The 24,753-nt window shown below is 34.3% G+C and overlaps 2 protein-coding genes across 3 annotated transcripts in view; both read left to right on the top strand.

Moving 5' to 3' along the window:
- LOC138715220 (receptor-type tyrosine-protein phosphatase F-like) overlaps positions 1-23,653 on the top strand; it is a 222,076-nt gene extending 198,423 nt beyond the window's left edge. For both annotated transcript variants that reach the window (XM_069847908.1, XM_069847907.1), the window contains exons 24-27: positions 298-575; positions 7,820-7,875; positions 13,613-13,801; positions 14,604-23,653. In XM_069847908.1, coding sequence (XP_069704009.1) covers positions 298-575; positions 7,820-7,875; positions 13,613-13,746 — 468 coding nt within the window. In that variant the 3' untranslated portion in view covers positions 13,747-13,801; positions 14,604-23,653. The remainder of the gene's footprint in view (positions 1-297; positions 576-7,819; positions 7,876-13,612; positions 13,802-14,603) is intronic.
- The window catches only part of LOC138715218 (receptor-type tyrosine-protein phosphatase S-like), a 476,906-nt gene that overhangs the window by 184,787 nt on the left and 267,366 nt on the right, over positions 1-24,753 (top strand). The gene's annotated exons all lie outside the window — the stretch shown is intronic.

Raw genomic sequence — 24,753 nt, 5'->3', positions numbered from 1 at the left:
GTTCTGTTATACTTTTTGGCATCTGATCCGTTTCCATTTGACTGACCTTCATATTACATATGATTGTTGAATGACAAGACTGGGAGTGCAAACATCATGTATTACATATGGCGAAAATATGTTTCCGCCAATTTAATTTTGTTATTTAATACTAATGCACAATGACTTAACTTTGGTTTGTGGCATTATCTCTAAAATTTTCAGATCATGAGGAACGGTAATATATTTTGTATTTTGTTGTAAAAAATTAAGAATGATACTTACAATAAGTTACTTTCAATTGTATATTTTTTGCAGCCTGAAGATGAACAGCGCACTTTCAAAGTGGGCGATAATTCAAACATCTGGGCTTCTGACAAAACATACTGGAACAGACCTCTGACTCCTGGAGAGAATTACCAAGTGACTTTAGTAGCAGTCAACCAGCTGGGCGATTCTCTTGAGTACAGCATTAGCAATGTACAACAGCAGACAAAATCCGGAGTCCCTGTGTCAGAATCTGGTGGAAATGCAGCATGGGCAGCTTTATTGTTGTTACTAATAATACCAGCAGTCGTATATTTATTCATACGGAGGTCAGTTTCTTGAAATAATCGGAAAATAGTGCTGATTTATATACATAATATTTTCTTTCATTACTCTCAATTGCATTTTTCTGTTTATGTTATGTTGTGTTTATGTTTATGTTAATGCGAAAAGGAAACTGCTTGAGGAACTTAAATGAATATGCGTTAAATGTCCTGTATATTATATGATTCTATATCTTAGTGGTGACCGAGTCAGGCAGTAGGGGTTGCATCAACTTTATAAAAATATATAGGTACTAACAAAAACCTAAGCCAAATGACATCAAATATTATAACTTATTTATAAAAAATTATGTTAATTAATTAATCAAATGCTCACTGCATTTTGTTTTCTAATATGCCAGTAAAGATCTCTAATGTAATTAACACATTTCATGAGAAATGTTGATAGCTTTGCAGTGTAGTATGTGCTGCAAGTTCATAGTTGAATCCTCATCTTTCTGTCTCTTCAAAATTTATACTGGTAGCCAATAAAATATGATTCCGAGATACTTCATTTTCGACAAATACTTAAGTTAACAAAAATGACATAGCTGAAAAAAAAGCATTTCTCTTACCGAAAGATGAATAGCCTTTAACAGTGTTAATGTCAGTGCCAATTAATTGATAACGATAAACAAAATGCAGCCTGTGCGCAGCTTTATTTGCAAATAACTCATACCGGTATCATTTTCTTGTTAAAACTGCCTTTGTGTTTTAAGAAAAGTTTTTTTTTTTTTTCTTCGCAGGTTAGCATGACTTACGCCATAAATCTTTCGAGTTTCGTTGTATTTCTAAGAATTTTTTAGTGTTAATATGATTTAAAAGCATTTATCACCTTCGGATGTTTGATAACAGTGTAATTGTAAATAATTTTATAAGCATACTGATAAGCAATTTTAACAGTTTTAAAGTTTCTTGAAAAGTATTGCATAACTCATTATTCAGAATCAATATCAGAAATAGTACCTTGCTAGAAATGGTTCGCAGTTCTGATCTAGAGCAGTGGTTCTCAACCTTTGAGAGACTGTGGCGCGGTAAATTATTTTTCTAGGAGAGGCCAGTCCCAACAAATTTACACGTAAATACTTTTCTAATTTTTTTTTTTTTAAGTTAATACATTTAACTAACATAAGTATTAGTAATTACATATGGCATAATCTTAGGATTTAAAGAGTATCAGTACACTATGAAAACTGTGTGACATGTTGATGAATAATTCAATTAATTACCAGTCACTGAATTAACGAACTTTTGTAGTATGTTGTAGTTTTCTCAAACGAACATCATTAATTAACTTATGCTAATTCTCATTGACATAATCTCTCTTTCTATCCGCGAAACACTTGTAAAATTTATAACATTTTTATAACATTTATAACATAAATTTCGTATTGTTGAATTGATTTTAATGGCAATGGTTTGAAAAAGAAGATGTAATGGGAGAATGATTATGTTCTGTACCTTACCACAGAAGTCAGCTGAGTAAGGGAAGCAGCAGAAGGATATCAACATATCGACGAAACACTTCATCACACATACACACGCCAAATTTTGTTTATTGTTTCTTGTTTTACAAGAGGGTGGAAGCGCATTATCTAACGAAATTTATTAACCTTGTACTTGCTATTTGGGAAAAGGAAATTGTACCAGAACAATGGAAGAAGTCCATAATCGTACCTATCTTTAAGAAAGGGAACAAGACTAACTGTAGTAACTTTCGAGGAATATCACTTTTGTTGACGTCGTACAAAATTTTGTCCAATATTCTTTTGAGAAGATTAACTCCATATGTAGATGAAATTATTGGGGATCATCAGTGTGGTTTTAGGCATAATAGATCAACTATTGATCAGATATTTTTTATTCGACAGATAATGGAAAAAAAATGGGAATATAAGGGTACAGTGCATCAGTTATTCATAGATTTCAAAAAGGCATTTGACTCGGTTAAGAGAGAAGTTTTATAATGATATTCTTATTGAATTTGGTATTCCCAAGAAACTAGTTCGATTAATTAAAATGTGTCTCAGTGAAATATACAGCAGAGTCCATATAGGTCATTTTCTGTCAGATGCGTTCCCAATTCACTGTGGGCTAAAGCAAGGAGATGCACTATCACCTTTACTTTTTAACTTTGCTCTAGAGTATGCCATTAGGAAAGTCCAGGGTAACAGAAAGGGTTTGAAATTGAACGGGTTACATCAGGTGCTTGTCCATGCGGATGACGTGAATATGTTAGGAGAAAATCCACAAACGATTAAGGAAAATACGGGAATTTTACTTGAAGCAAGTAAAGAGATAGGTTTGGAAGTAAATCCCGAAAAGACAAAGTATATGATTATGTCTCGTGACCAGAATTATGTACGAAATAGAAATATAAAAATTGGAAATCTATCCTTTGAAGAGGTGGAAAAATTCAAATACCTGGGAGCAACAGTAACAAATATAAATGATACTCAGGAGGAAATTAAACACAGAATAAATATGGGAAATGCCTGTTATTTTTCGGTTGAGAAGTTTTTATCATCCAGTCTGCTGTCAAAAAATCTGAAAGCTAGAATTTATAAAACAGTTATATTACCGGTTGTTCTTTATGGTTGTGAAACTTGGACTCTCACTTTGAGAGAGGAACATAGGTTAAGGGTGTTTGAGAATAAGGTGCTTAGGAAAATATTTGAGGCTAAGAGGGATTAAGTTAAAGGAGAATGGAGAAAGTTACACAACACAGAACTGCACGCATTGTATTCTTCACCTGACATAATTAGAACATTAAATCCAGACGTTTGAGATGGGCAGGACATGTAGCACGTATGGGCGAATCCAGAAATGCATATAGAGTGTTAGTTGGGAGGCCGGAGGGAAATAGACCTTTGAGGAAGCCGAGACGTAGATGGGAAGATAATATTAAAATGGATTTGAGGGAGGTGGGATATGATGGTAGAGACTGGATTAATCTTGCTCAGGATAGGGCCCAATGGCGGGCTTATGTGAGGGCGGCATTGAACCTTCGGGTTCCTTAAAATCCAGTAAGTATTGTTTCTTGTTCACGTTAACACTTGTTTGAAACTTAAAATTTTCTTAGCTGAAACATTAAAAGTGTTATAATTTTAAAGAGGTTATGTACCTTATGACAGACAGATCCCATTTCAACACCTGTGTGGTGTCATCTTCAGTGTCTTTCGAACTGCTGTTGTTCCAGCTGGTCTTGATTTCTGGCATTTGCATTTGTCAGTTGTAGGGGTGAGGATGTGTTGCTCTTATGGTGGGTGTGGTCTTTTTGTTTTTTTTTTGTGTGTAATATATGTAATTTCATGTATAAAAATGTATGAATCTCTCAGATCTAAACATTACTTTGAACACTAATTAATATTATGAATTTAAAAACATAGCATATTAATACAGCAATAACTATGTGTTAGTGCTTAGATTTTTTTTTTACTTTTCATTACACCTGAGAACTTTTAAGATTTTAGCGAGACTAGAGAGCCTTTTGTTGCTGTTTTCTGTCTGTTAGCTTGTTAATTCTGGAATGAATTGAAATGATAGCCAAATGGAGACAGTCAGGAAGTTAATTCCTTTGTTTCGTTTTAAGCACAGTCATGGCAGAAAATGCAGTTTCACAAAAATAAGTGGTGGTAAAATAAAGAAGGAATTTGATTGCTAGTTCTTGTAAATTTGGTTATTCATTTTTCATTATTATCCTGAATTTCAAATTACTCGTAGATTTAAAAGTTCTTTCCAATCCTTTGTCTGATGATAATTAGAGAAGTTGAAGGGTTTCTTCATGGGAAACGGCTTTCTCTCTGTGTTCAACGAAAGGTTTCGCAATCCACATGTTTTGCCTCCGGGTATTGTCATGTTCGGGATAGTACTTTTCAAATGATAACGTCTTCAAGTAGGTTGAAATAATATCTGATACTGGATCCTGTGAATTCAAATCGTCTACTTCTATAATATAATCTGGGTACGACGGAAACTTTTCATTGTTTCCTTCTGCGATTGTATTAAGATGATTCGCCATCTTTTGTTGTAATCATCTTGCAGCAATTCTTATGACTGGTCATAAAGAGCGGTATTCCTTTTTTCCGTATGTTGAACGATTTCTAAGTCTGAAAAATTCACGATCATTGAAAAATAAGTGGCTTTGTCACTGGCATTTGCTACACAGAAATATTATTTACTTGCATTTTATAATTTAGAGTTTAGATACGATCTAGATCTTAACTTTTGAACACGGCCACGAAAATTACTCTTCTAAGAATATTGCACTATAAAATATTTATTCGTGAAAAGTCCTTGGAAAAGTAAAATGACAAGTTTCAGGAGAATATCTCGCGGTCCGGTATAATTGATGCCAGGGCCCAGTGGTTAAGAAACTCTGATATTTGAAGTACACTGTATCTTTCTTTTCTTTCTCCTGCCTCCAGGAACAGATTAAATTGATCTATTTCACTAACATATGTGTCAGGATAATATGTTTGATAAGAAGCGAACATTTTAATGTCTAACAAATTGTTGTTTGTAAAACGTGAGCACTAAGCTAACATTTCGTCGGTTTCTTGGTAAAAGTGACCAAGTCACATTGAAAGGCTTCCAAGCATCATGAAAATGATATAATCTTAGATTAAAAACTAATAATATAGCACATTCACCTTCAAAATAACTAATTACCAACATCTAAAGAAGTACAGTTATCTTTGGATGGATCATTAAACTTTAAATGCCTTTTTTCAACAATTTTGCATTTTGGACTTGGTCACTTTTACCAAGAATCCGACGATTTAGACGTCATTTACAAAAAAAAAAAAAAAAAAAAAAAAAAAAAATACATCACATTTATGCATCTTAAGTTTGATTAGTGAAATATGTTACTGGTTAACAATGTATGCATTGGAGGGGGAAAAGAACTCCACCTGCTCTATTATCTCTTGGCTTAGTTGTTCATGAGGTTCTAAGCTGTCCTTGGACATTTGACTACACAACAGCAACTTCTAAAGACAGGATTACACTGAGGAAGCAATGTGTAATATGTGGCATGCATCAAATTTGGTTAAATTTTAAGCTTCTAATGAAAAGAGCTATGCAATGATTTCATTCTCGCATTCAGTTCTTCCACTTTGGAGAACTTAGAGAAGGAAGCTTTAGAAGAGCATTTGTTTTATTTTATTATTTTTCTTGTTTACTGATATTCCAGAGTATTTCATGAAATCTGTAGTCCTCAATCAATTCAAGAGTTTCAACACTTTTGTTGAATTCTGCAGATTTACAACATGAAAAATGATACATACCATATTCTTGCATGTTGCAAATAGCTCCCTCGGTGTAGTTCTGTCTTAAAATACAATGGACTGCGCTTTGTGACAAGAGGAAAGAAGCAATAAGGCAAAATTACACGAAAGGAGCAGTGTGCAATGTACAACATGCAACAGTGTGGAATCATATGCATCGTTTTTCATGTTGCAAATCTCTACAACATGCGACAAAAGTAATGACTGCTGTCGCACAACACCACAAATGCTTCTCGACTGATGTTTTGTTTTCTAATACATTGCGAGTGCTGTTTATGACTATGTGAGATAAAATGGAATGGTGTAATGAAAAAAAAAAAATTGAATTTATTGAGGACTACACATTTCATCAAATACTGTGGAATATTCATAATGTAAACCACAAAAATAATAGAATGAAACGGGAAGTATTGTAATGCTTGCTTCGAAGTACAACTTCAGTGTGGAAGAGCTGAAAGTGAGAATCAAAATATCATTCCATAGCTGGTTTCTTAGAGAACGCAAAAGATTAACCAAAAAGTCAGATAGGTACCTAAGTGTCATTGCCAGTCTGATACTCACTGGAATACTGTTGCGATAGTGTGTGCCCTGTTTTGTTATTATGGGTAATATAAGTGTAAGTAAATTGTCGAAATCAATATTGGACATTCTTGTAAAATTTATGAATAGATACCCATCATCACAATGCAATTAATTCATCAAAGCTTTTCAGTGTGCCGTTGCATTGAACATTTGTCTTCTTCACCATCTTCTTCAACGTCTATTATCTTTCAAATTAAGATCTAGAATCAAATTACTGCAGGAGAAAATTCTGAATGTGAGATTTTTCTTGACAAACTTGTTGCTTTGGTGTAAACAGTAATGTTGCAGGTGGAAATTGTTGCAAGGCAACATCGATCAACAAAATGAAATTGGGAAATCAAGGGGCATGCCACATGTTGCACATTGCTCCCTCGGTGTACTTCTGCCTTTACAAGCTGTCATTCTTTGCTTCTGATTTTTTACTTTAATTCACTCTCATTCTCTACAATTACTGCATACATTATCCTCTTTGCTGTCTGAATACTTTGTTCAAACTGCAGTACATTCTGAAGAACTCTGATTATATCAATACCTGTCCCTTATAAATAACTAAAAGTAATTCTTCCATGAAGAAAAAAAATGAGTTAGCTAGAATACAAACTCACTTTCAGTCCGAAGTGAAATTGTACTAAAAACAACTGAGTGAGAGTGAATTCTTATTTTATATCATAGTGATCTTAAGTTGTATCTATAACAATAAGAGATTCTCAGTGATATCGATGGACTGACAGAGAGCTGCAACAAGGGATGTTGATACAGAAGGTGAAATGTAGGCCTACTTCTGTATCACCTAGACTGGCATCCGTGGTATGAACAGCCCATGAAGGGTCAACAAAAACTAGCCGGCTGCTGGTCTCAAGTCCACATGCCTCAGCAGAGATGAACGATCATCCAATGAGAATGGAGGTATCATGTGATTAGTGCGTTGAATCCCTCCAGCTTTAATAGCTTTCTGTTTTTCATATGTGTCACAAGAAGAACAAATGTTGCATGCATCTCAAGTCTGATTAGTAAATTATGTTACTAGCCAACGATGTATGCAGTGGAGAGGGAAAGGAACTGGCCAACGTAATCCATTGTCTCCTGGTGTAGTTGCTTCATAAGTGATGCACTATTGGTGTCACTGAGAAGGTTCCAACCAGTCTTCGGACTGTTGACTAAACATATGCACACTACACCACAAAAATACGCGCACATGCACACGCAGTCACTATATAATAATAATATAGTAGTAGTGGTAGTGGTAGTGGTAGTGGTACAAAATGCCCATTTCTTAACGGGTGAAGTCCAGATGTAAAATGTGTAGCCTGCTTGTAGTTTTTTAAACAATTAACTTAATGAGAAAAAACTTATAAATTTATACACATTATTTTCTTTCAGGAAAAAACATATGAAGAAAGAAGAAGAAGAACTGAAAACATGGAATGCACTTCGACGTAAGTAGTTTCTAATTTTATAATTTACCAGTACTTTAGTCTTTCCAAGTAGATGTTAAGATACCATAGTACTTTACAGTGGGTGGATATGGCTCTCATCCATATTTCTTGTAAGTTTGCAAAAACGATCTAAACAGTTTATCTTCATTTTTATTATCTTTTTTTTTTTTTTTTGTTAGTGTGTGCATTGTTTTGTTGACTTTGTGGAGAATGCATTCTTAAGTTACGATTCAATGGAGTGTTTGTCATCGTAGTTTAGCAGTTTTCTTTTAGTATTGTGTTTGACAAGGGTGGTTGTAACTGTCTACATTTCATTATTCCAGTGGAGTTTGTGATTGGGATTCTTAGTTAGAATCTTCATTCCAGAAGAAAGAAAAATTAAGTAAAAGTTTAATTATTTATTAGTACCAGTAGCGAAGTGCAGTTCTTCTTCTGTGACATCTAATTCTGACTGTATTTTAGATTGTCCATATTTTTTTCTATCATCTGGTTGTGACTTCTTCTTCTTTCCCTCTAAAAGATTCATAAAATATTCCTTACACCTATCCGAATTTCGTTTTCTTTAGTTAAAAGTTTCCCATGTTCATTCTTTTTATCTTCGCATATCTTCTAAAATTGTATAATAATTCAGGATTTTCTTTTGTATTATTTTTATCTGTTATACTGGTAATGTCAAAATTCTTCCCTGTTTTAATTTACTTCTGTTCATTGTATTTCATATTTTTCATAATCCCCTAGTAACTTTTTGGTAAATACTTTTTCCATAAATTCTTTTTATCTACTTTACAATAGGAAAGATCTGAGAATGCTGGGCTTGCAACGAAAGACCTGCCTTTGGCAGAGAATTATGAATGAATGAAACATTTTACTTAGTTTGACCACCATAGTTTTTGTTACTTATTCAGTCCCACTCCGATATTTCTTCTATGCCTATTAGAATTACATTCCTAAAAATGTTTCAACTTTCCTGTAGATCATCTGAATCAGGGATTGCAGAAACAGCACATGTCAATATTTGTGGCGAAATGAGTTTATTCGAGTTTCATGCACTGTTGATATAGGGCTATCATTCCATGCAGAAACCACATATGTCAGTATAGCCGTCTCACATTTGGAGACCTGTGAAATACTGGAAGCACGCAGAAAGAACTCATGTCAAAGACATGTGTCGACACATTGGTTCCAAATCCAGACGGCAGATATCTACGACACAAGGATACAAAAATTGATCCCACTGAATGACAAATGTCTCAATTCTGGTGGTGAATATGTTGAAAAATAACTCAACAATTGCTATATCTGTTCCAATAAAACTTTCCATGAAATTTTGTTCTCTTTCTGTAAATGGCTCCAGGGAAACTTATTTTTTATGGCTTTCGTAATTGCACTCGAGTGGCCAAAATTTGTGTAAGCACTTCTTTTGACATTATTAAAATGATGGAAGAAAAAAGATTAATTTTTTTTATCTGCCCCCCTCATGAGAATGTTTGCTTGTAAGTACAAAGGAGAATACCATATTTTACCTTCTTCATTGGCATTTCCAGACAAAATCGTGCCAATTCAAAGAGAGAAGCTTGATGATATACACAAAGTAATGTGTTACATAACTTACCACATGAATATCAAGAATTTTACAATAATATTCTTCTGTGGCCTATTGTGGAAAAATAATTTCATTTATATCCTGAACTTATGTATTAAGTACACAGTAGGCCTATGCATATATTATGTCCCTAATTTGACAAATAAACTTTAGTTGAATTGAAATTATTATACTACAATTTTGATTTCTTGCAGAAACAGCACATGTCAAGCTAATATATATTGATTTATTTCATTAACAATTCATTAGATTCCAATAAATTTAGTATAAAACGTCACATCTATTAGGCTTCTATCTGAAGAAGCCAGTACTATAACCAATGATGTGGTCCATCACCAGTAATACCGTTTTTTGTGTCTACTGAAAAATGTAGTTTTCATGATATGTGATGTTTCTACAATCCCTGATTCATCTGTATTTCTTTCTTTTTCTAGTACTTTAAATTTCTCTTGTATCTTTAGTCTATAACTGTATTAATTCTGATTTTCTTATATTTCATAATTTTTTTAAATTTGTGTTTAACACTAGAGCTGCCATTTTGACTGCTTTTCATTTTTTGACTCGCTGTTAGTGCTACAGTTTTTATCATGTTCTGTTGTGAGTTTATGACTTTTCTTAAATTGTTTCGTAAATTATCTGGGTGCAACAGTATTTACTTTTGCTAAATTAGTTCTATAGCTATCGGTCTTCATACTTAAAACAGTCAAACTTTGTTGTAATATAAAATGCTTTCTAATGAATGTTATATTGTGTTTAGAATTCTAACCTGCCCAAATTAAATCTTAATCCAAAATCGAGGTCGCAAATCCATTTATCGATAAGAACTCTCAAAAAAGATTATGCTGTTATCCCTAAGGTAATTTAATCTTATAATCAACAAAAATAGATCAATTTCTCATAAATAAATGTATAAAATAAAAAAGAGTTCATTAATTCTTCCTATCACCCCAACAAAATATATAAAATACTAATAAGTAATCAAATATATATGTGTATGTGCAGGGCCGCCGAGAAGGGGGGGCAAAGGGGGCAAGTGCATATGGGCCCGTGAGCAGTAAGGGCCCGTCAGATTAAGTGAGTCTGATTACTTTTTATTATCACGGAAACATACCAGTAGGCCTACTATAAAATTTTGTAAGAACATTTGTTACATGAATCTGACATATTAACCAACAATAGTAGAATTAATTCAAATTACCACTTCATTATGTAAATGTTTAACTTTTAGATAATAGAATATCGGTTTCCTCCATTAAAAATCATCGACACGACACTTGAGGGCTCCAGGATTTGCCTGAAATATGTTCCCGTCCCTTGTACCGAACACATTCAATTGGCTTGTCCTCTTAACTACCGACCCCTGCTGGCGCACTGCAATATGCTAATGGACTCTCCCAAATCCAAGGCGGAGGATTACGTTTCCTTTTCAGTAGGGCCTAAATAGTATGTTCGTGAAGAAACTTTCGTCTTTTCATTGTCGTTTGTCTAGTAAATTCTGTTCATTAGTGTTACCAGTGGACAGTGGACAAGTAGAAGCATAAGTTGACAGCTGAGAAGCGCAAGGCGAGACAGAAAAATTGGAAGATATTAAGAAAGGGAGTAGAACTTTGTTTGAAGTTGGTGTGAAATTGAGCGACCTTGGACAAAAAAAAAAGAGCCTTTCCAAAAACAGTATTGCAGTATTTTCAAAACTCAAGAATGGAGAATGTGTTCCCAGAGACTGGCTAGTGTGGAGTGAAACAAATCAGGGAAAATAGTACAATGACTGATTTGTTTAACTCCACGCTAGCCAGTTTCTGGGAACACATTCTCCATTCTTGAGTTTTGAAAATAATACTGGAAAGGCTCTTGTTCCGTCACTTAGAAGGTTATTAGGCAGGTTTGGGGGCAATTTTTCGAACAACACATTCAATGAAACAATTCGTCTGCCACTTTTTAGTATTCCAAGGTCGCATGTTACTTGCCATGACTCAGAGTTAGGAACTGGTATGTGTAAATTTATTTCACTTGTACATATTAACACATCATTTTTACTATTGTTTGCTTGTTCTGATTCAATACTACTGTTATCAGAATTTTTTTCTAAACAGCCACAACCATCACTGATGGCCCATCAGTATTCACTTCTAAGCATGAACTGTCTTCATTTTTGACAACCTGAACAGACGGACTTGAGATTGGTTTATTTTCTGCACAGTCACTAGCAACGCTCAACTTCACACCAACTTGAAATAAAGTGAAGGAAATAAAAATGTATTCAGAGTAACAATGTGTCAAGAAAGATTGAGTAACCTTAGCCTCCTTAGTCTGGAGAGCGATCTTGCTAGGTCTTTAAATTTTGATGATATAATTGATGATTTTGCATCACTGAAGTCAAGGAGAGTTGTTTGTTGATGTTGGCCTGCAAGTCTGAAATTACAGCTGTTTAAGGATAGTGTTTTATGAAAACGAAACGAAACAAACGACAACGAAAAGACGAAAGTTTCGTCACGAAACATTATGTAGGCCTTACTGAAAAAGAAGCGTGATGAATATAAAATATTGTGCTAATGTGAAATTTTACTAAACGTTTTCAATGTAACAAAAGTGGATATTTTTAGATTCGTATCTGTGTATGGGATTATCTTTTATTCATTTTGTAAATAATTATTATGGTCAAAATAATTAGTAACTTGTCATTTTTAACTTTTATTTTTCAATGGGGCCCGAGCACAATATTGCACTGGAGCCTATAAATCCTGTCGGCGGCTGTGTGTGCGTGCGTGTGTTTTTTTTGTTTTTTTTTATATATATACAGGGTGATTCACGAAGACAGGTAAAAAATTTGGGATGTGAATTCTGAAGTCATTCTGAGTCAAAAAGTTATGAATATGGGTCCGTTTTCGAACGGTTACGGAGATATGGCTCTTTGATTTCACAAAAATTTCTGGGATTCCATTGTACTAACTCGCATTTAGAGACAGATAAAGGACAAATTTAAAATTTATATTCACATATGCATACATACCTTATATTCTAGATGTCGGGGTCGATGTTTTTGCACATTTTCAAAGGTACCTCCTTCTGCTTCAATGCACTGTTGCGCTCAGGTGTGAATCGCGCTCATCGCTCGGGAGAGTTGCACGTGGCTGTTCTTTGTGGCGTGCAGCATCCAAAATACGGTCGATTAGCGCCTCTCTCGTTTTCACCTTCCTTTGGTATACCAAGTCTTTCATCCAACCCCTTAGACAGTAAATACTCTTCAATATGGTACTCTTCTGTTCGTAAAGCGTCGTTCATATTCAGCGATGGCACGCAAGGAAGTTCCATCACACATATCATAAACATACAAAATATCGGCGTATTCTGCAGTCAAAAATTTATAAAGCATCTTGAAAAACACAACTTAACACTTCCAATAACTGTATCTGTATAACTACTGTACTGTAGGTAGCTGACTGAACTGCTGTGAACTGATAAGTGATAGTTTGTGTTATGCGTGGGATCTGTGTCATTACATCAGATAAGGGCAGGCAATTGGACATTTGTAATGCCCCATCAGCTGGTTTGTGAAGTGAATGAACTTATCCACGTCACTCACAATGCAGATTCCAATGTTACGTCATTCATTGCGATCCGTGACCTTGTCTCACATCTCATGTCAGCAGCATTTGGTAACATCTGATTCACATTGGGGCGAGATGTTTTACCAAAAAAATGCTTCTAGCTCCGACATCATTCGAAAACGGACCTATGTTCATATAAACATTTCCACTCAAAATGGCCTAAGATATGGTATACTAAATTTTTTACCTTTCCTCGTGAATCACTCTGTGTGTGTGTGTGTGTGTGTGTGTGTGTGTGTGTGTGTGTGTGTGTGTGCGCGCGTGCGTGCGTGCGTGTATATATCTGTGTGTGTTTTTTTCTCCTCATCCCATAAATATATTTAAGCTTTTTAACTTAAAAATTAAATTAAACAAAATAATAATAAACAGTTTATTCCTCATCCAATTATTCATTCCAGTCCACAATTAAAATACAACTGACAGTTATTGAAATTGAATACTCTACAATGAAATGGGATGTCTTTGATCAGTAATTGTGTGTTAGTTAGATAGTCTGAGGAAATTCATTTCATAATTTATTTTCGAATAGCAACAATGTCTCAGCAGCGATTGCAGTGTGACAGACAACGGCCTCCCACAAATGGATTGCTGAAGATTGTGTTTAATTTTCCTGAGAATATATCGGTCGTGGAAGATGCTCATAGAAGATATCGTAATTCCTAAGACGAAAATTTCCATACTACAGATGATTCGTAGAGTAACAGTTCGGACAACTAAGGTAACTTAATTGTAGTTTTATATGGAAATAGAGAATAATAATAATAATAATAATAATAATAATAATAATAATAATAATAATAATATATTATTATATTATATATATTTTATTATTATTATATTATTATTATTATTATTATTATTATTATTATTATTATTATTATTATTATTATTATTATTATTGTTATTCATTGTTATGTTACTGATACTTTCTACTGTTATGTCGCAAAAACCTAATTTAATGTAAATTTTCACGTAGCTGTTGAACCTGAACCTGGATTTAGTAGAAATCCCAATCTTGTCACGTCTGTGGCTAAAGTGCTAGCGCATTAGTTTTCCTTCCAGTTTCGATCCGAAAGGGAAAGCTGATGCTCTGGGCTATTTTCTACGAAACCTGACTATTAATACTGTACTGAAGTTACATTATTTTTGTACATCTTAAGGGGAGAATGTAGGTATGTATGGTGACAAATCTCAATATTTCTAACATTATAATCTGAAAAATTCACATTCTTGTCTACTAGTGTGCAAAATTGCATGATTCTACTTTGAATATGTTCAGAGAAAAAGGTACATAAAGTGCACCAATTTAACAGGGCGGAGATAGAGACCTACCGATACCTACATTCTCCCCTTAAAACATTAAGCAATTATAGTAGTAAGTACCTGCTTCTTTCAATAAATTAGTTACATCTTGCCCAAGTTGATTACATCAGGAATAATGTTAAGATTAGGATTTGTGTGAAAAATGAAGGCTTCAGGTAAGACTCATGAGTGAAGGTTTTTCTTTTTATTTTTTACAGGCTTCTAAAGGACACTTGAGAAAATAACGATAGGCAGATTGAGCACCTAAATTTGCGACAATGCCTCATCAAACCACAATTTACTGTCTGGTAACATAGTTCCGGCAACATATTGCAGTCAGCAACCTCCCACAAGTGGGAAGATAATGTTCAATTCGAATTACTGAAAACATTCATCTGGTACAGGACATCATTCATTAATGACAACCCTGCAAGATCAACCCCCTCAAAGACGTACTGCTCAGCTTGGAATGAATGGAGGTCATTGCAAGGAATTTTAAAGTCAAAGGTGTGCTTGTTTCCGTACTCGGTGTAGACTGTGCAGCCCTGAGATGCACAAATTCATCTCAGGTATGCGGTTGGCTTACAGCAGTTGGTGGCGGAACAATATGACTTCGGAATATAAAGTATATAATATGCTTCCACATGTTAATTAAACTGGATTATCTTGTCGACTAGTTTCAGCCTGTTGTGGGCTATCTTGAGAACTGGGTGGTCTTCTCGCCTTCTGATTGCTTTTCCTGTTGGGGTGTGTTTGTGTAGTGTAATGTGGAGTCAAAAAGCATGTGTGTTCTGAAATTGAGTTGGTGTGTTGAGGATTTCATGCAGGTGTGTTTTTGTGTGCCTGTATATTATGTATTGTTCTAGTGTGTTTAGTTTCTGATTTTGCAGTTGAATATGTAGAATTTCCATGTCTGTGATATGGAAATTCTACATATTCAAATTCTATATATTCTAGTGTGTTTAGTTTCTGGTTTTACGGTTGAATATGTAGTATTTCCATGTCTGTGACATGGAAATTCTACATATTCAAATTCTACATATTCAACCAAAAAACCAGAAACTAAACACACTAGAACAATATGTAATATACAGACACACAAAACAAAAACACACCTGCAGAAATCTTCAACACAACTCAATTTCAGAACACACACACTTTTCGACTCCACATTATACTACACAAACACACCCCTACAGGAAACGCAACCAGAAGGCGCCAAGACCACCCTGTTCTGAAAATAGCCCACAATAGGCTGAAACTAGTCAACAAGGTAACCTAGTTAATTAAAACGTGAAAGCATATATATATATATATATATATATATATATATATGTCTACACTTTATATACTTTATATTCCGAAGTGATATAGTATTAAAAGTTGTGTAATCATGAAGCCCATTTCTATTTAATGACAGTAGCAGCCTCAGTAGTAGTAGTACTAGTAGTAGTAGTAGCAGCAGCAGCAATAGTAACAGCAGCAGTAGTTGTAATATCAGCAGCAGCTTTATTTTGTCTGGCAGAGTTAAGACCATAAGGCCAACGGCCAACAAGCAAAACTTTTGAATATTGGATAATGAAACCCAATCTCATTTTTAGAATAATTTCTGGACTTCGATTATTTTTTTCATATACCTTTCATATTGAAAGTCATAATATTGTAAGTCATCATCATCATTATTATTATTATTATTATTATTATTATTATTATTATTATTATTATTATTATTATTATTATTACTAACAACAAAGTTAAGGGTCTTACCATAACAAAAAAAAAAGTTTGGTAAAGACAAAATGTCATAATGTAGACGTTGTATCGGTGCAGCAGTGTGAAAGTTACAAAAGCAGCAAGTGGTTGAAATTATTAGTTACATATTGTGCTATCCTGACATTCCATTCTATTTAATTTCTTATGCCCATTGCATTGTATTGTACTTATTTACATTCCATGGCATTCATACATCGCCTCACAGCTAGATTATGGAACAGGTAAAAAAAAGTCTTAATAGTACTACAAAGTCTAATTCATAGTCACAGTCCAGTTGAAATATATATAGAAAGACTTTACAATATAATAGTATAATACAAAGGGTTATAGGCATCTAACAAACGAAATCAGTACGCAGAAACCAGCGGGCATGACTGTCTCGCGCAGATGATGTATGCTCTCTTTCCCAGCATGCTCCCCGTCTCCAATCACACCACCGACACTATGCGCATGCGCACTTATTATCTTCTTGTGCTGAACTGAACACGTTATTGCTACAGAGTCAGGGAGTGTCATAGCGTTTTATATTAAATATTAATTTAATTTAATTTAATTTAATTTAAATATTTAAAATTTAAATATGACAGTTCCAATGAAGATAGATACCGATTGTGACTTAGAAAGAGACGATGTTGACATCTTGTAATGTTATATTCACTTAATTGGTTATTGTTACAACTGCTCTTTGAGTGCACATGTCCACAACCATACCCGTTATAGCTATACCAGTAGCCCTTAGCAAAGAACCCGCCTATTGCAGGGGGAGTAAGAGGGGTATAGCATGCGCGGCATGAGGAGTCTGACCTGAGTTTTGTTTGTAGGATACCTATAGTATCGATACTTAATACAGGACAGAAATATTCATGCAAAGTTGTTGAATGTCACAAATTCACGTACAGAATAGAAGGCTTGAGAAATTAGTAGGGCTACTTCTTAAATTTAGCCCTAAATAATATTATGTTTTGAGTTTGATTTTTGATATCCATAGGGAGACTATTAAAAATTTTTACTGCCACATAACGCACTTCTTTTTGATAGCATGATAGATTTGCTGATGGAATATGAAAGTCATTTTTTACGAGTATTTATACCATGAACTGTTGAATTAGTTACAAAGTTTCTACGATTATACAGGAGAAAGTTTATTAATGAAAAAATATATTGACAAGCCATGGGCATCATGTGTAGTTTTTCTGAAAATGATCCTACACACATCAATCTCTGTCTTTATGTGTATTTCATATAATTTCTAGTTAGTAACATCTGATCTTGAATAGCACAAATGAAACATTCTGTCTCAGGTAACTGTACCAGTACAGCATTTATAAACCATGATTTTGATGCATTTTCGTTTATCTGTCATGGGGGGTATTTTGAATCGAAGCTTGCATTTTCTCTTCAGTGACCACGGGGAAGTCAGTCTCATTCATCAAGTTAAAAGAATGAATCACTGAACAACAAATTTTTTACTTTTTGTCTTGCTCCGAAATAAAAATAGGTGAATATTACTAATATATGTGCCCTAAATCTGAATTTAAAATCCAAATTGCCCCATCATGTGTCATTTTCCGGGGAAAGAGAATTGAATTTTTTAATGGAAAAACTTATTTTTTTTTATTTTTCACTGCTTTTGATAAAATTACAACAGACTAGGGGTTCAAAATATCTCATAATACTTGAAAAATGTGTACTGGATACAAAAATGAAAAGGCGCAAATAACTATAGTTGCTGATACGCCCTTCTTAAACCCTATTAACTAACTACAGAAATGATGTTGCATAGTTTAAAACACAAAAAACACAGCAATAAAAATATTTTATGTGTATAACGAGAAAAATCTCGGAATTTGAACTCACCATTTAAAATGATTTTCTGGATAATTTCTGATTATAACTAGATCCAGGACTGCCTTTGGCAAGAAACCAACAATAGTCTGCAAGCATGTGGATGATGATGTTCCTTTATATCGCCTTTCCATTTCAGATATTTCTTGATTAAATCTTTCCCCATACTCGTCGCTTACCACTCCAAGGTTAGGAGGAAAGAAATCCAAATGAGAATGTGAAAAGTGTATTTCGAGTTACACTCCATTTTCTCATATGCACTTAACATGGTTTCCACAAGTTCGATGTAGTTATCTGCCTAGAATTTCCAAGGAAATTTGAGCAAACATCTTTGAATGCATGCTATGCTATTTTTTCTGTAACGGAAAGTTTTTCCTCAGACAAAGAGCCAGCCATAACTTTGCGAATTTGTGGAGCAATGAAAATGTCCTCTTTCAATTTGCCTTCACTCAAACTGGTAAACTTTTCTTTTAAATACTGAAAACACTGAAAACCACACCCTTATTTGTCCATTGCGTACACCTCACTTTGAACTGTTATGAAATTTACTGAATAGAAGGGACCAACTTCTTTTTATTTATTAGAAGTACAAAAAACATGCCAACAATCATAAGAAACCGGAAATAGGTCATAAACTCATAAAATGCATTAGCTTTTGTTTTGGTTTACAACCCTCAACTCGTGCCAGATGTTTCCTGGGAGAGCGCTTATCGAAAAGTGAAATCATAGTATATCTTAAAACCTTACTTGAAACGACGAAAAGAGATGTGTTTTCGGATTCAGTGCACACCAAACTATAAGGGACATATTGTTTTAAGTCAGAGCAAAATCTTTGTCGTTCAGTGAATTATTAATAGAAAATAATTATTGTCTGGTGTAAGTATTGATTAATCTTCTTTGATGTAAAAAATGAGGAATAAACGGGTAATAGACCTATTATTTAATTCTGTAATTTTTTGGCGAAGCACTCATCACTAATTTATCTTCTCGCCACACCCTACCTACCTAATCTTATCACTGACAATGGGACTACTTGTCACTAATCTATCTCATTAAACATTACCTAACCTTATTACTGGTACTGCCAGTGGGACTACTTGTCACTAATGTATCTCCTTACCACACTCTACCTATTCTTATCACTGCCAGTGGGACTACTTGTCACTAATGTATCTCCTTACCACACTCTACCTATCCTTAACACTGACAGTAGGACTAGTTATCACTAATATATCTCTTCACCACACTATAGCCTACCTAAACTTTTCACTAAAGTGGGACATATAGGCACTAAAAATGAAAAATAGGCAGGCAAAAAGACAGTAAAAATGCTTGAAATAGGGGTTTATTTAGGCACTAAAATATAAAATAGGCTATTATGGGCACTGATACAATTCAATTATTATTTCCCAGTTAATCTTCGTCATGCTCTTTACAATGTGCAATGCTACTGTCGTCATGAAAAGAATCTACAACAATATATTTTTATAAATTCTCCATAGCAAAGATGTTCTTCTATCACTAAGATTGTTCTGAAATGAAAAAAATGTTCTTTCTATCACACAAGACGTGAGTGGAGCATTTTTGTCCATTTCTCAAGAAATTCCTTCAGTGTTCTATTTTCCAGATTATTCAAAGGAATATTTTCTGAAATCATTGTGGCACACAATTCTGAATTGGATTTTTCTGGATGGCATGTCTGATGAAATTTTAAAAAAAGAAGGCTGTTTTGATTTTTGTATTCTGACACCATTGCTTTGATGCCTTGTAGTATTTATATGTTTAATGTGAATAGAAAAAAAAATCAATGAATCTTGAATTCATATTCGAAGTAATGCAGATAAGATATCAAAATCTTACAACAAAATATCAAAACCTCGTAACTTACTACTCTTTGCAACATTGGAAGAAGATGACTTTGCCGTTTGTTGTCAAATTAGGTTCATTTCCATTATCTGATACTAACCTTTTTTCAGCAACAGGCTCCTAGACAATGCTCGTTTTGCCGTTGTTTCGGCTTAAATACTATTTTCGTTCTGTGGTTTAATGTAGTAGGGCTGTCTGTACCAATCTCACTTTTTTGGCTCAATGACACAACACTCTAAATAACAATGAAAATATGAAATGAAACGTACTACAATGAACTGTCTTCCGCAAGAAAGCAGTGATGAAATATTATACAAAATTAACTATTAACTATGACATATTGAGTGTCAAAACAGCGCGATTTTCTTTGATAGTGGAATCGTGGGAAGAGCCGATTTTAAATTTTGAAAAGTTAAAAGACCAAAATAGGCATTTATAGGCTTCAATTCCAGAAATAGGTAGGCCTACTCATCATCTAAACAGGCAATTTTAGGCACTTTAGAATTTCCATATCTTAATCCTAAGGTTATATAATGGATAATTAATTAAAGAGCCTTTAACTTTGAATAAAGAAACAAAATATGGCAAAGTCACAACTCTTTTTATCATTGATAGTGGGGCTACTTGTCACTAAGTATCTCCTCACGACACTCTACATAAACTTATCACTAACAGTGGATTTAGGCTGACCAGATGTCCCCAATTTCCGGGAACAGTTCCCAGTTTTGAGTTGCAGTCTCTGAGGAACAAATGTATCCGTTTTTTGTCCCCGGAAATTAATTTTGTCCGCACAAGCTTTGATTTTGTTTCAATAACATTTTACACAAATATTTAAATATCTTGATAAAACTGCTGCGATTCATGCACATTTCTGAACAGTCTTTAGTATGAGACAGAAAAACTAGCGAGCACAGTATGAGATATTCTGCACTCTTTGAGAAGACTGTACCACTTTTTCTTTGGTCATCTTAACATTCGCGTTGCGCGAAAGAGTTAGAACTGCCGCAGTGCAGTGTTGCCGCGACCTACTCACGAAAATCAGGAAAAAAAAAATCATGGAAAAAACAGGAGATAACAGTAGATTAATTAACTATTAATTTCCTCATTCTATTATATTAATTACAAAACAATGTATACTATAAAAATGTGATACTGTTGTATTACTACACAATACATCCTCACTACTAAAATGAACAATTTTGCTAATGTAACTACAGCAATCTCTAGTCAATTTATGTAACTAAGTCCGTCAACACGTGCAACAATACACAAAATATTTGGTAGAACTTTTGTCTGTGGATTCATCGGCAATTTGCAGTATCTTTCTGTGTTTTCCACTCCCGTTATATTTTGGACACTAGCTGTAGTTTTTGTACTCCCACAAGTTACCTTTGTCGCAATTTCTGAATCTGGACAAATAGACTTAATTAGTGCTGGTAAGTGCTCCATAATATTGATCAACAAATTATTATGTTCTACTACAAAAACAGATTGGTCTCACTTCTGCTTCTCTCGCCTGAGTGTTTATTATTTTATCTCGCCATAGTGTTTATTTTTGTAAAATCACTCGTAAAACCTGGTTTTTTTGTCCTAAAGTGTCTGATCTTTTCAAATGCTTGGTGTTTCCAAACCTATTTTTCCTCTTACGGGTGGAAGAGGACCGATGCACCAAAATTTAAGAGGTGATCAACATGTTACATATAGCCTATCAAAACTTCTAATACAATTTTACTTCGATGAAGCACCTTTAAGCAGGAAAAAATAGTCTTTGCTCAATGTTTACAGTGCTCTATTGCGGTAACGGCCTGGGAGAAACGATTGATTGCTAAACAAGTAGATACGTAAAAATAATCTTAATACAGTAGAACCTCTTTATCCGTGGTAATGAAGGGGGTTGCTTGAACGATTAATCGAAAAAATCGGATAATCCGTACCATGAAATATTTTCGTAATTTAAGAAAATAACACTGAACTTTCGTCATTTCCTCCGTGGTCTTGTGTTTAATACGCTTGGTAGTGAATCAGAAGTTCATTAATTTAAGTTCGGTTGCCAACATCGTGTTTCTTAGGGGTAAGAAAACTCCTTTTAATGGCTGTCAAAGGAAAGATAAGAATAGTAAAGTTTTCATGTTGTAGATTTACATACTGTATACACTTTATCTTTTATTTTTATTAAATCGTGCACAGTTGTAACATCGGTCTCGTATCGCGATGTGAGATGACCCACAATTTCTCTTTCCCCAAACCATTTAATTATTTGCATTTTGTTCAATACTTAGCACAACACGTTTTCTTTTGACATTCATGGAATACATTTTATACAGAAGTTGTATAGTACGGCAACTCGAACAGTAGACCAAAACTGTGTAAGTGTAAATGCTTGTAATAACACTGTATAGAAAAAATACGTATACTAACATAACGTACAATAGTAGGCCTATATACTTCATATGTTTCTGTAGGAAAAAAAAGGAGCGAGAGAAAGACAGTCAGATAATCCGTCAATTGGTTAATGGGATGACGGATAATCGGGGTTCTACTGTAGTACTGTATGGTATTGATTCTTTTTTTTTTTTTACAAATTAAACCGTTTAGTCATGAATTAAATGGAATAATTGCGAAAATCGTTAAAATAAATATTTCAGCTCAGCGGACTGCCGCGTGTCATTGACTGAGTATAGCTGAGGAGAAGGGGAAGGTAAGGAGTGCAGGCCGTGCTTGTTAGAGTTATTGCAATAGCCGTGATGTTGCCAAGTGTTTCATAGAAACTTAACGATTTCGTCTAAAATGGTGAATGTTAGAGAAAAAACTTATTTAGATTTTTCAAGTCTCTCCTCATGATCTATTACCAGTTTCATTTTGGCGCAGTAGTTACCTTCCACTCTCTATATTGAGAGAGAGAGAGAAAGAGAGTGTGTGTGTTAAAATCCGAGCATAGTACCACTGACGACTTTAGCATGCCCAAAAGGCAGGAGAAATTCGGACTTTTGACAAAGAAATCAGTAGAGCAGTAGAGTCCATGGAAAAAAGGAAATCTTCTGCTAAATCAGTAGGTATGGCAACACTGCTGCAGTGTCCAATTTTAAGTAGTTCAAAAAATGAGGAATTTTGTGACAAACCAACAGGTGAAAAATGGTATGATGTTTTTCAACATTTCAAAAAAAATTTAATTCCACTTGAAAATCTTCTCAAAATAGTGTCATTAGTCATGTGTCTTCCAGGCAGTAATTCATCAGTTAAAAGACTTTTCTCCACAATGAACTCAATCTGGACTGATGAAATGTCAAGAATGAAAGTTGAAACAGTTTAAAGCTTTGTTACAAGTGAAAACAAACTTTCATTTCTCATGTGAAGGAAGAACTTAGTTTGAAGCTGTATGGGAATGAACAGATCCTTAAAAAGATACATTCTTCAGACAAGTACTTGTAAAATGTGTTTGTTAGAGTTCAGTGTGTACAATATTATGTGAAAGACTTCCATGCATGTGTCTGTACTGAAATTGAATTCTTACTGGCTATAATTGTATATAGGAGTTATGTGTGTTTTTACATTTAATTAAAAAAGTTAAGATACTCTACAAATTTAGTGTGCAAAGTTCTACCGTTGCATCTATTATTATATACATATTTTCTACATTTCAACGAAGAGTGACCAGGTAAGCATTTGTGGTTTTTCTTGAAATTGCCCATGTCCCCTGCTGGATCATAATAAATCTGGTCAGCCTAAGTGGGTTATTTGTCATTAGTGATGTATTTCTAAATAAAAAAGTGTTCTGATTCTGGGATTTCGGTAGTAACGGTAGCACTTGTCTTCATCATCGTCACTGCCGTCTTCATCAACACCATTTCCTCGGGAATACTTATGGAATGTCAGACGAAAATTGTTTGAATATGAATAAAATATGATTTTTTATAAATGAAAAATTTGATGATATTATGAAAATCAGAAAACTATCCTGAAACCATCTGCCATCGAAAAATTGGGTAAGTGAGGCATTGGGTGAGAGAGGGAGCTAAGCCACAATTTTGCAAAAATTGAGATTTTGACATTTTCATATAATGTATATGCGTATTTAATTCCGTAAAAAATATCAACAAATTCTGCAACCTTCTTCCCAGGTATTTTTCGAAATATAATTTTGACGAATTCCGTAAGTCAAGTTTCTGGTGCGAGAGACGGAGCTAAGCCGACCGGAATGCAGGAGCGGAAACAGCTGCAGCTCATATCCACCAGTAGCGTATCGGTCTTCAGTCACGTGATAGTGTTGTGTATAACATGGCTGACGGTGAAGGTGAGTTAGTTGTGAGCAGCTGCGAAAAGCCCAAAACACGTGTAAGAAAAGAAGAAAACTGGAAGAGGAAGAGATCTAAAATGTGTAGAAACTTGGACTTAGAATATGTAAGTGACAAAACAAATGTGTTACTTCCCATTAAACAGCAAGGAGCAGGTTGTAAGTGCATGGAGAAAACAGAAGCCGCTAATCTGAAATGGTGCAAATACCACGTTCTGACTACTGAAGAAAAAGAAAACATATTTAGTGAATTTTATAAGATTGGAGACTACAATACGCAAAATGAGTTTTTATTTGGCCTAATAAGTAGACAAGAGTGTCACAGGTTTTACAAGAAGGAAAAAACTGATGGTTCAGTAAAAAGGAAGGTTTCTTTTTATATATTCCGTGAAAAACTCAGGAGGGCAGCTGATCCGAATATGCAGTAAATCATTCTGCAATTTATTTGCCATTTCAAAGAAAAGGCTCTCTACAGCACGAGGAGACAGAAATTTACATGGAGTTACTAAAAAGCAGGATTTTGAAAGTAACGACGATGTAGTATTGCAAGATGAACATAAAGATGATTTAATTTTTTCCAAAGTGTCACCACA

Source organism: Periplaneta americana, chromosome 15 (assembly GCF_040183065.1).
Source record: "Periplaneta americana isolate PAMFEO1 chromosome 15, P.americana_PAMFEO1_priV1, whole genome shotgun sequence".
Taxonomy (NCBI): domain Eukaryota; kingdom Metazoa; phylum Arthropoda; class Insecta; order Blattodea; family Blattidae; genus Periplaneta; species Periplaneta americana.
This window is presented reverse-complemented; position numbering and strand designations above follow the sequence as displayed.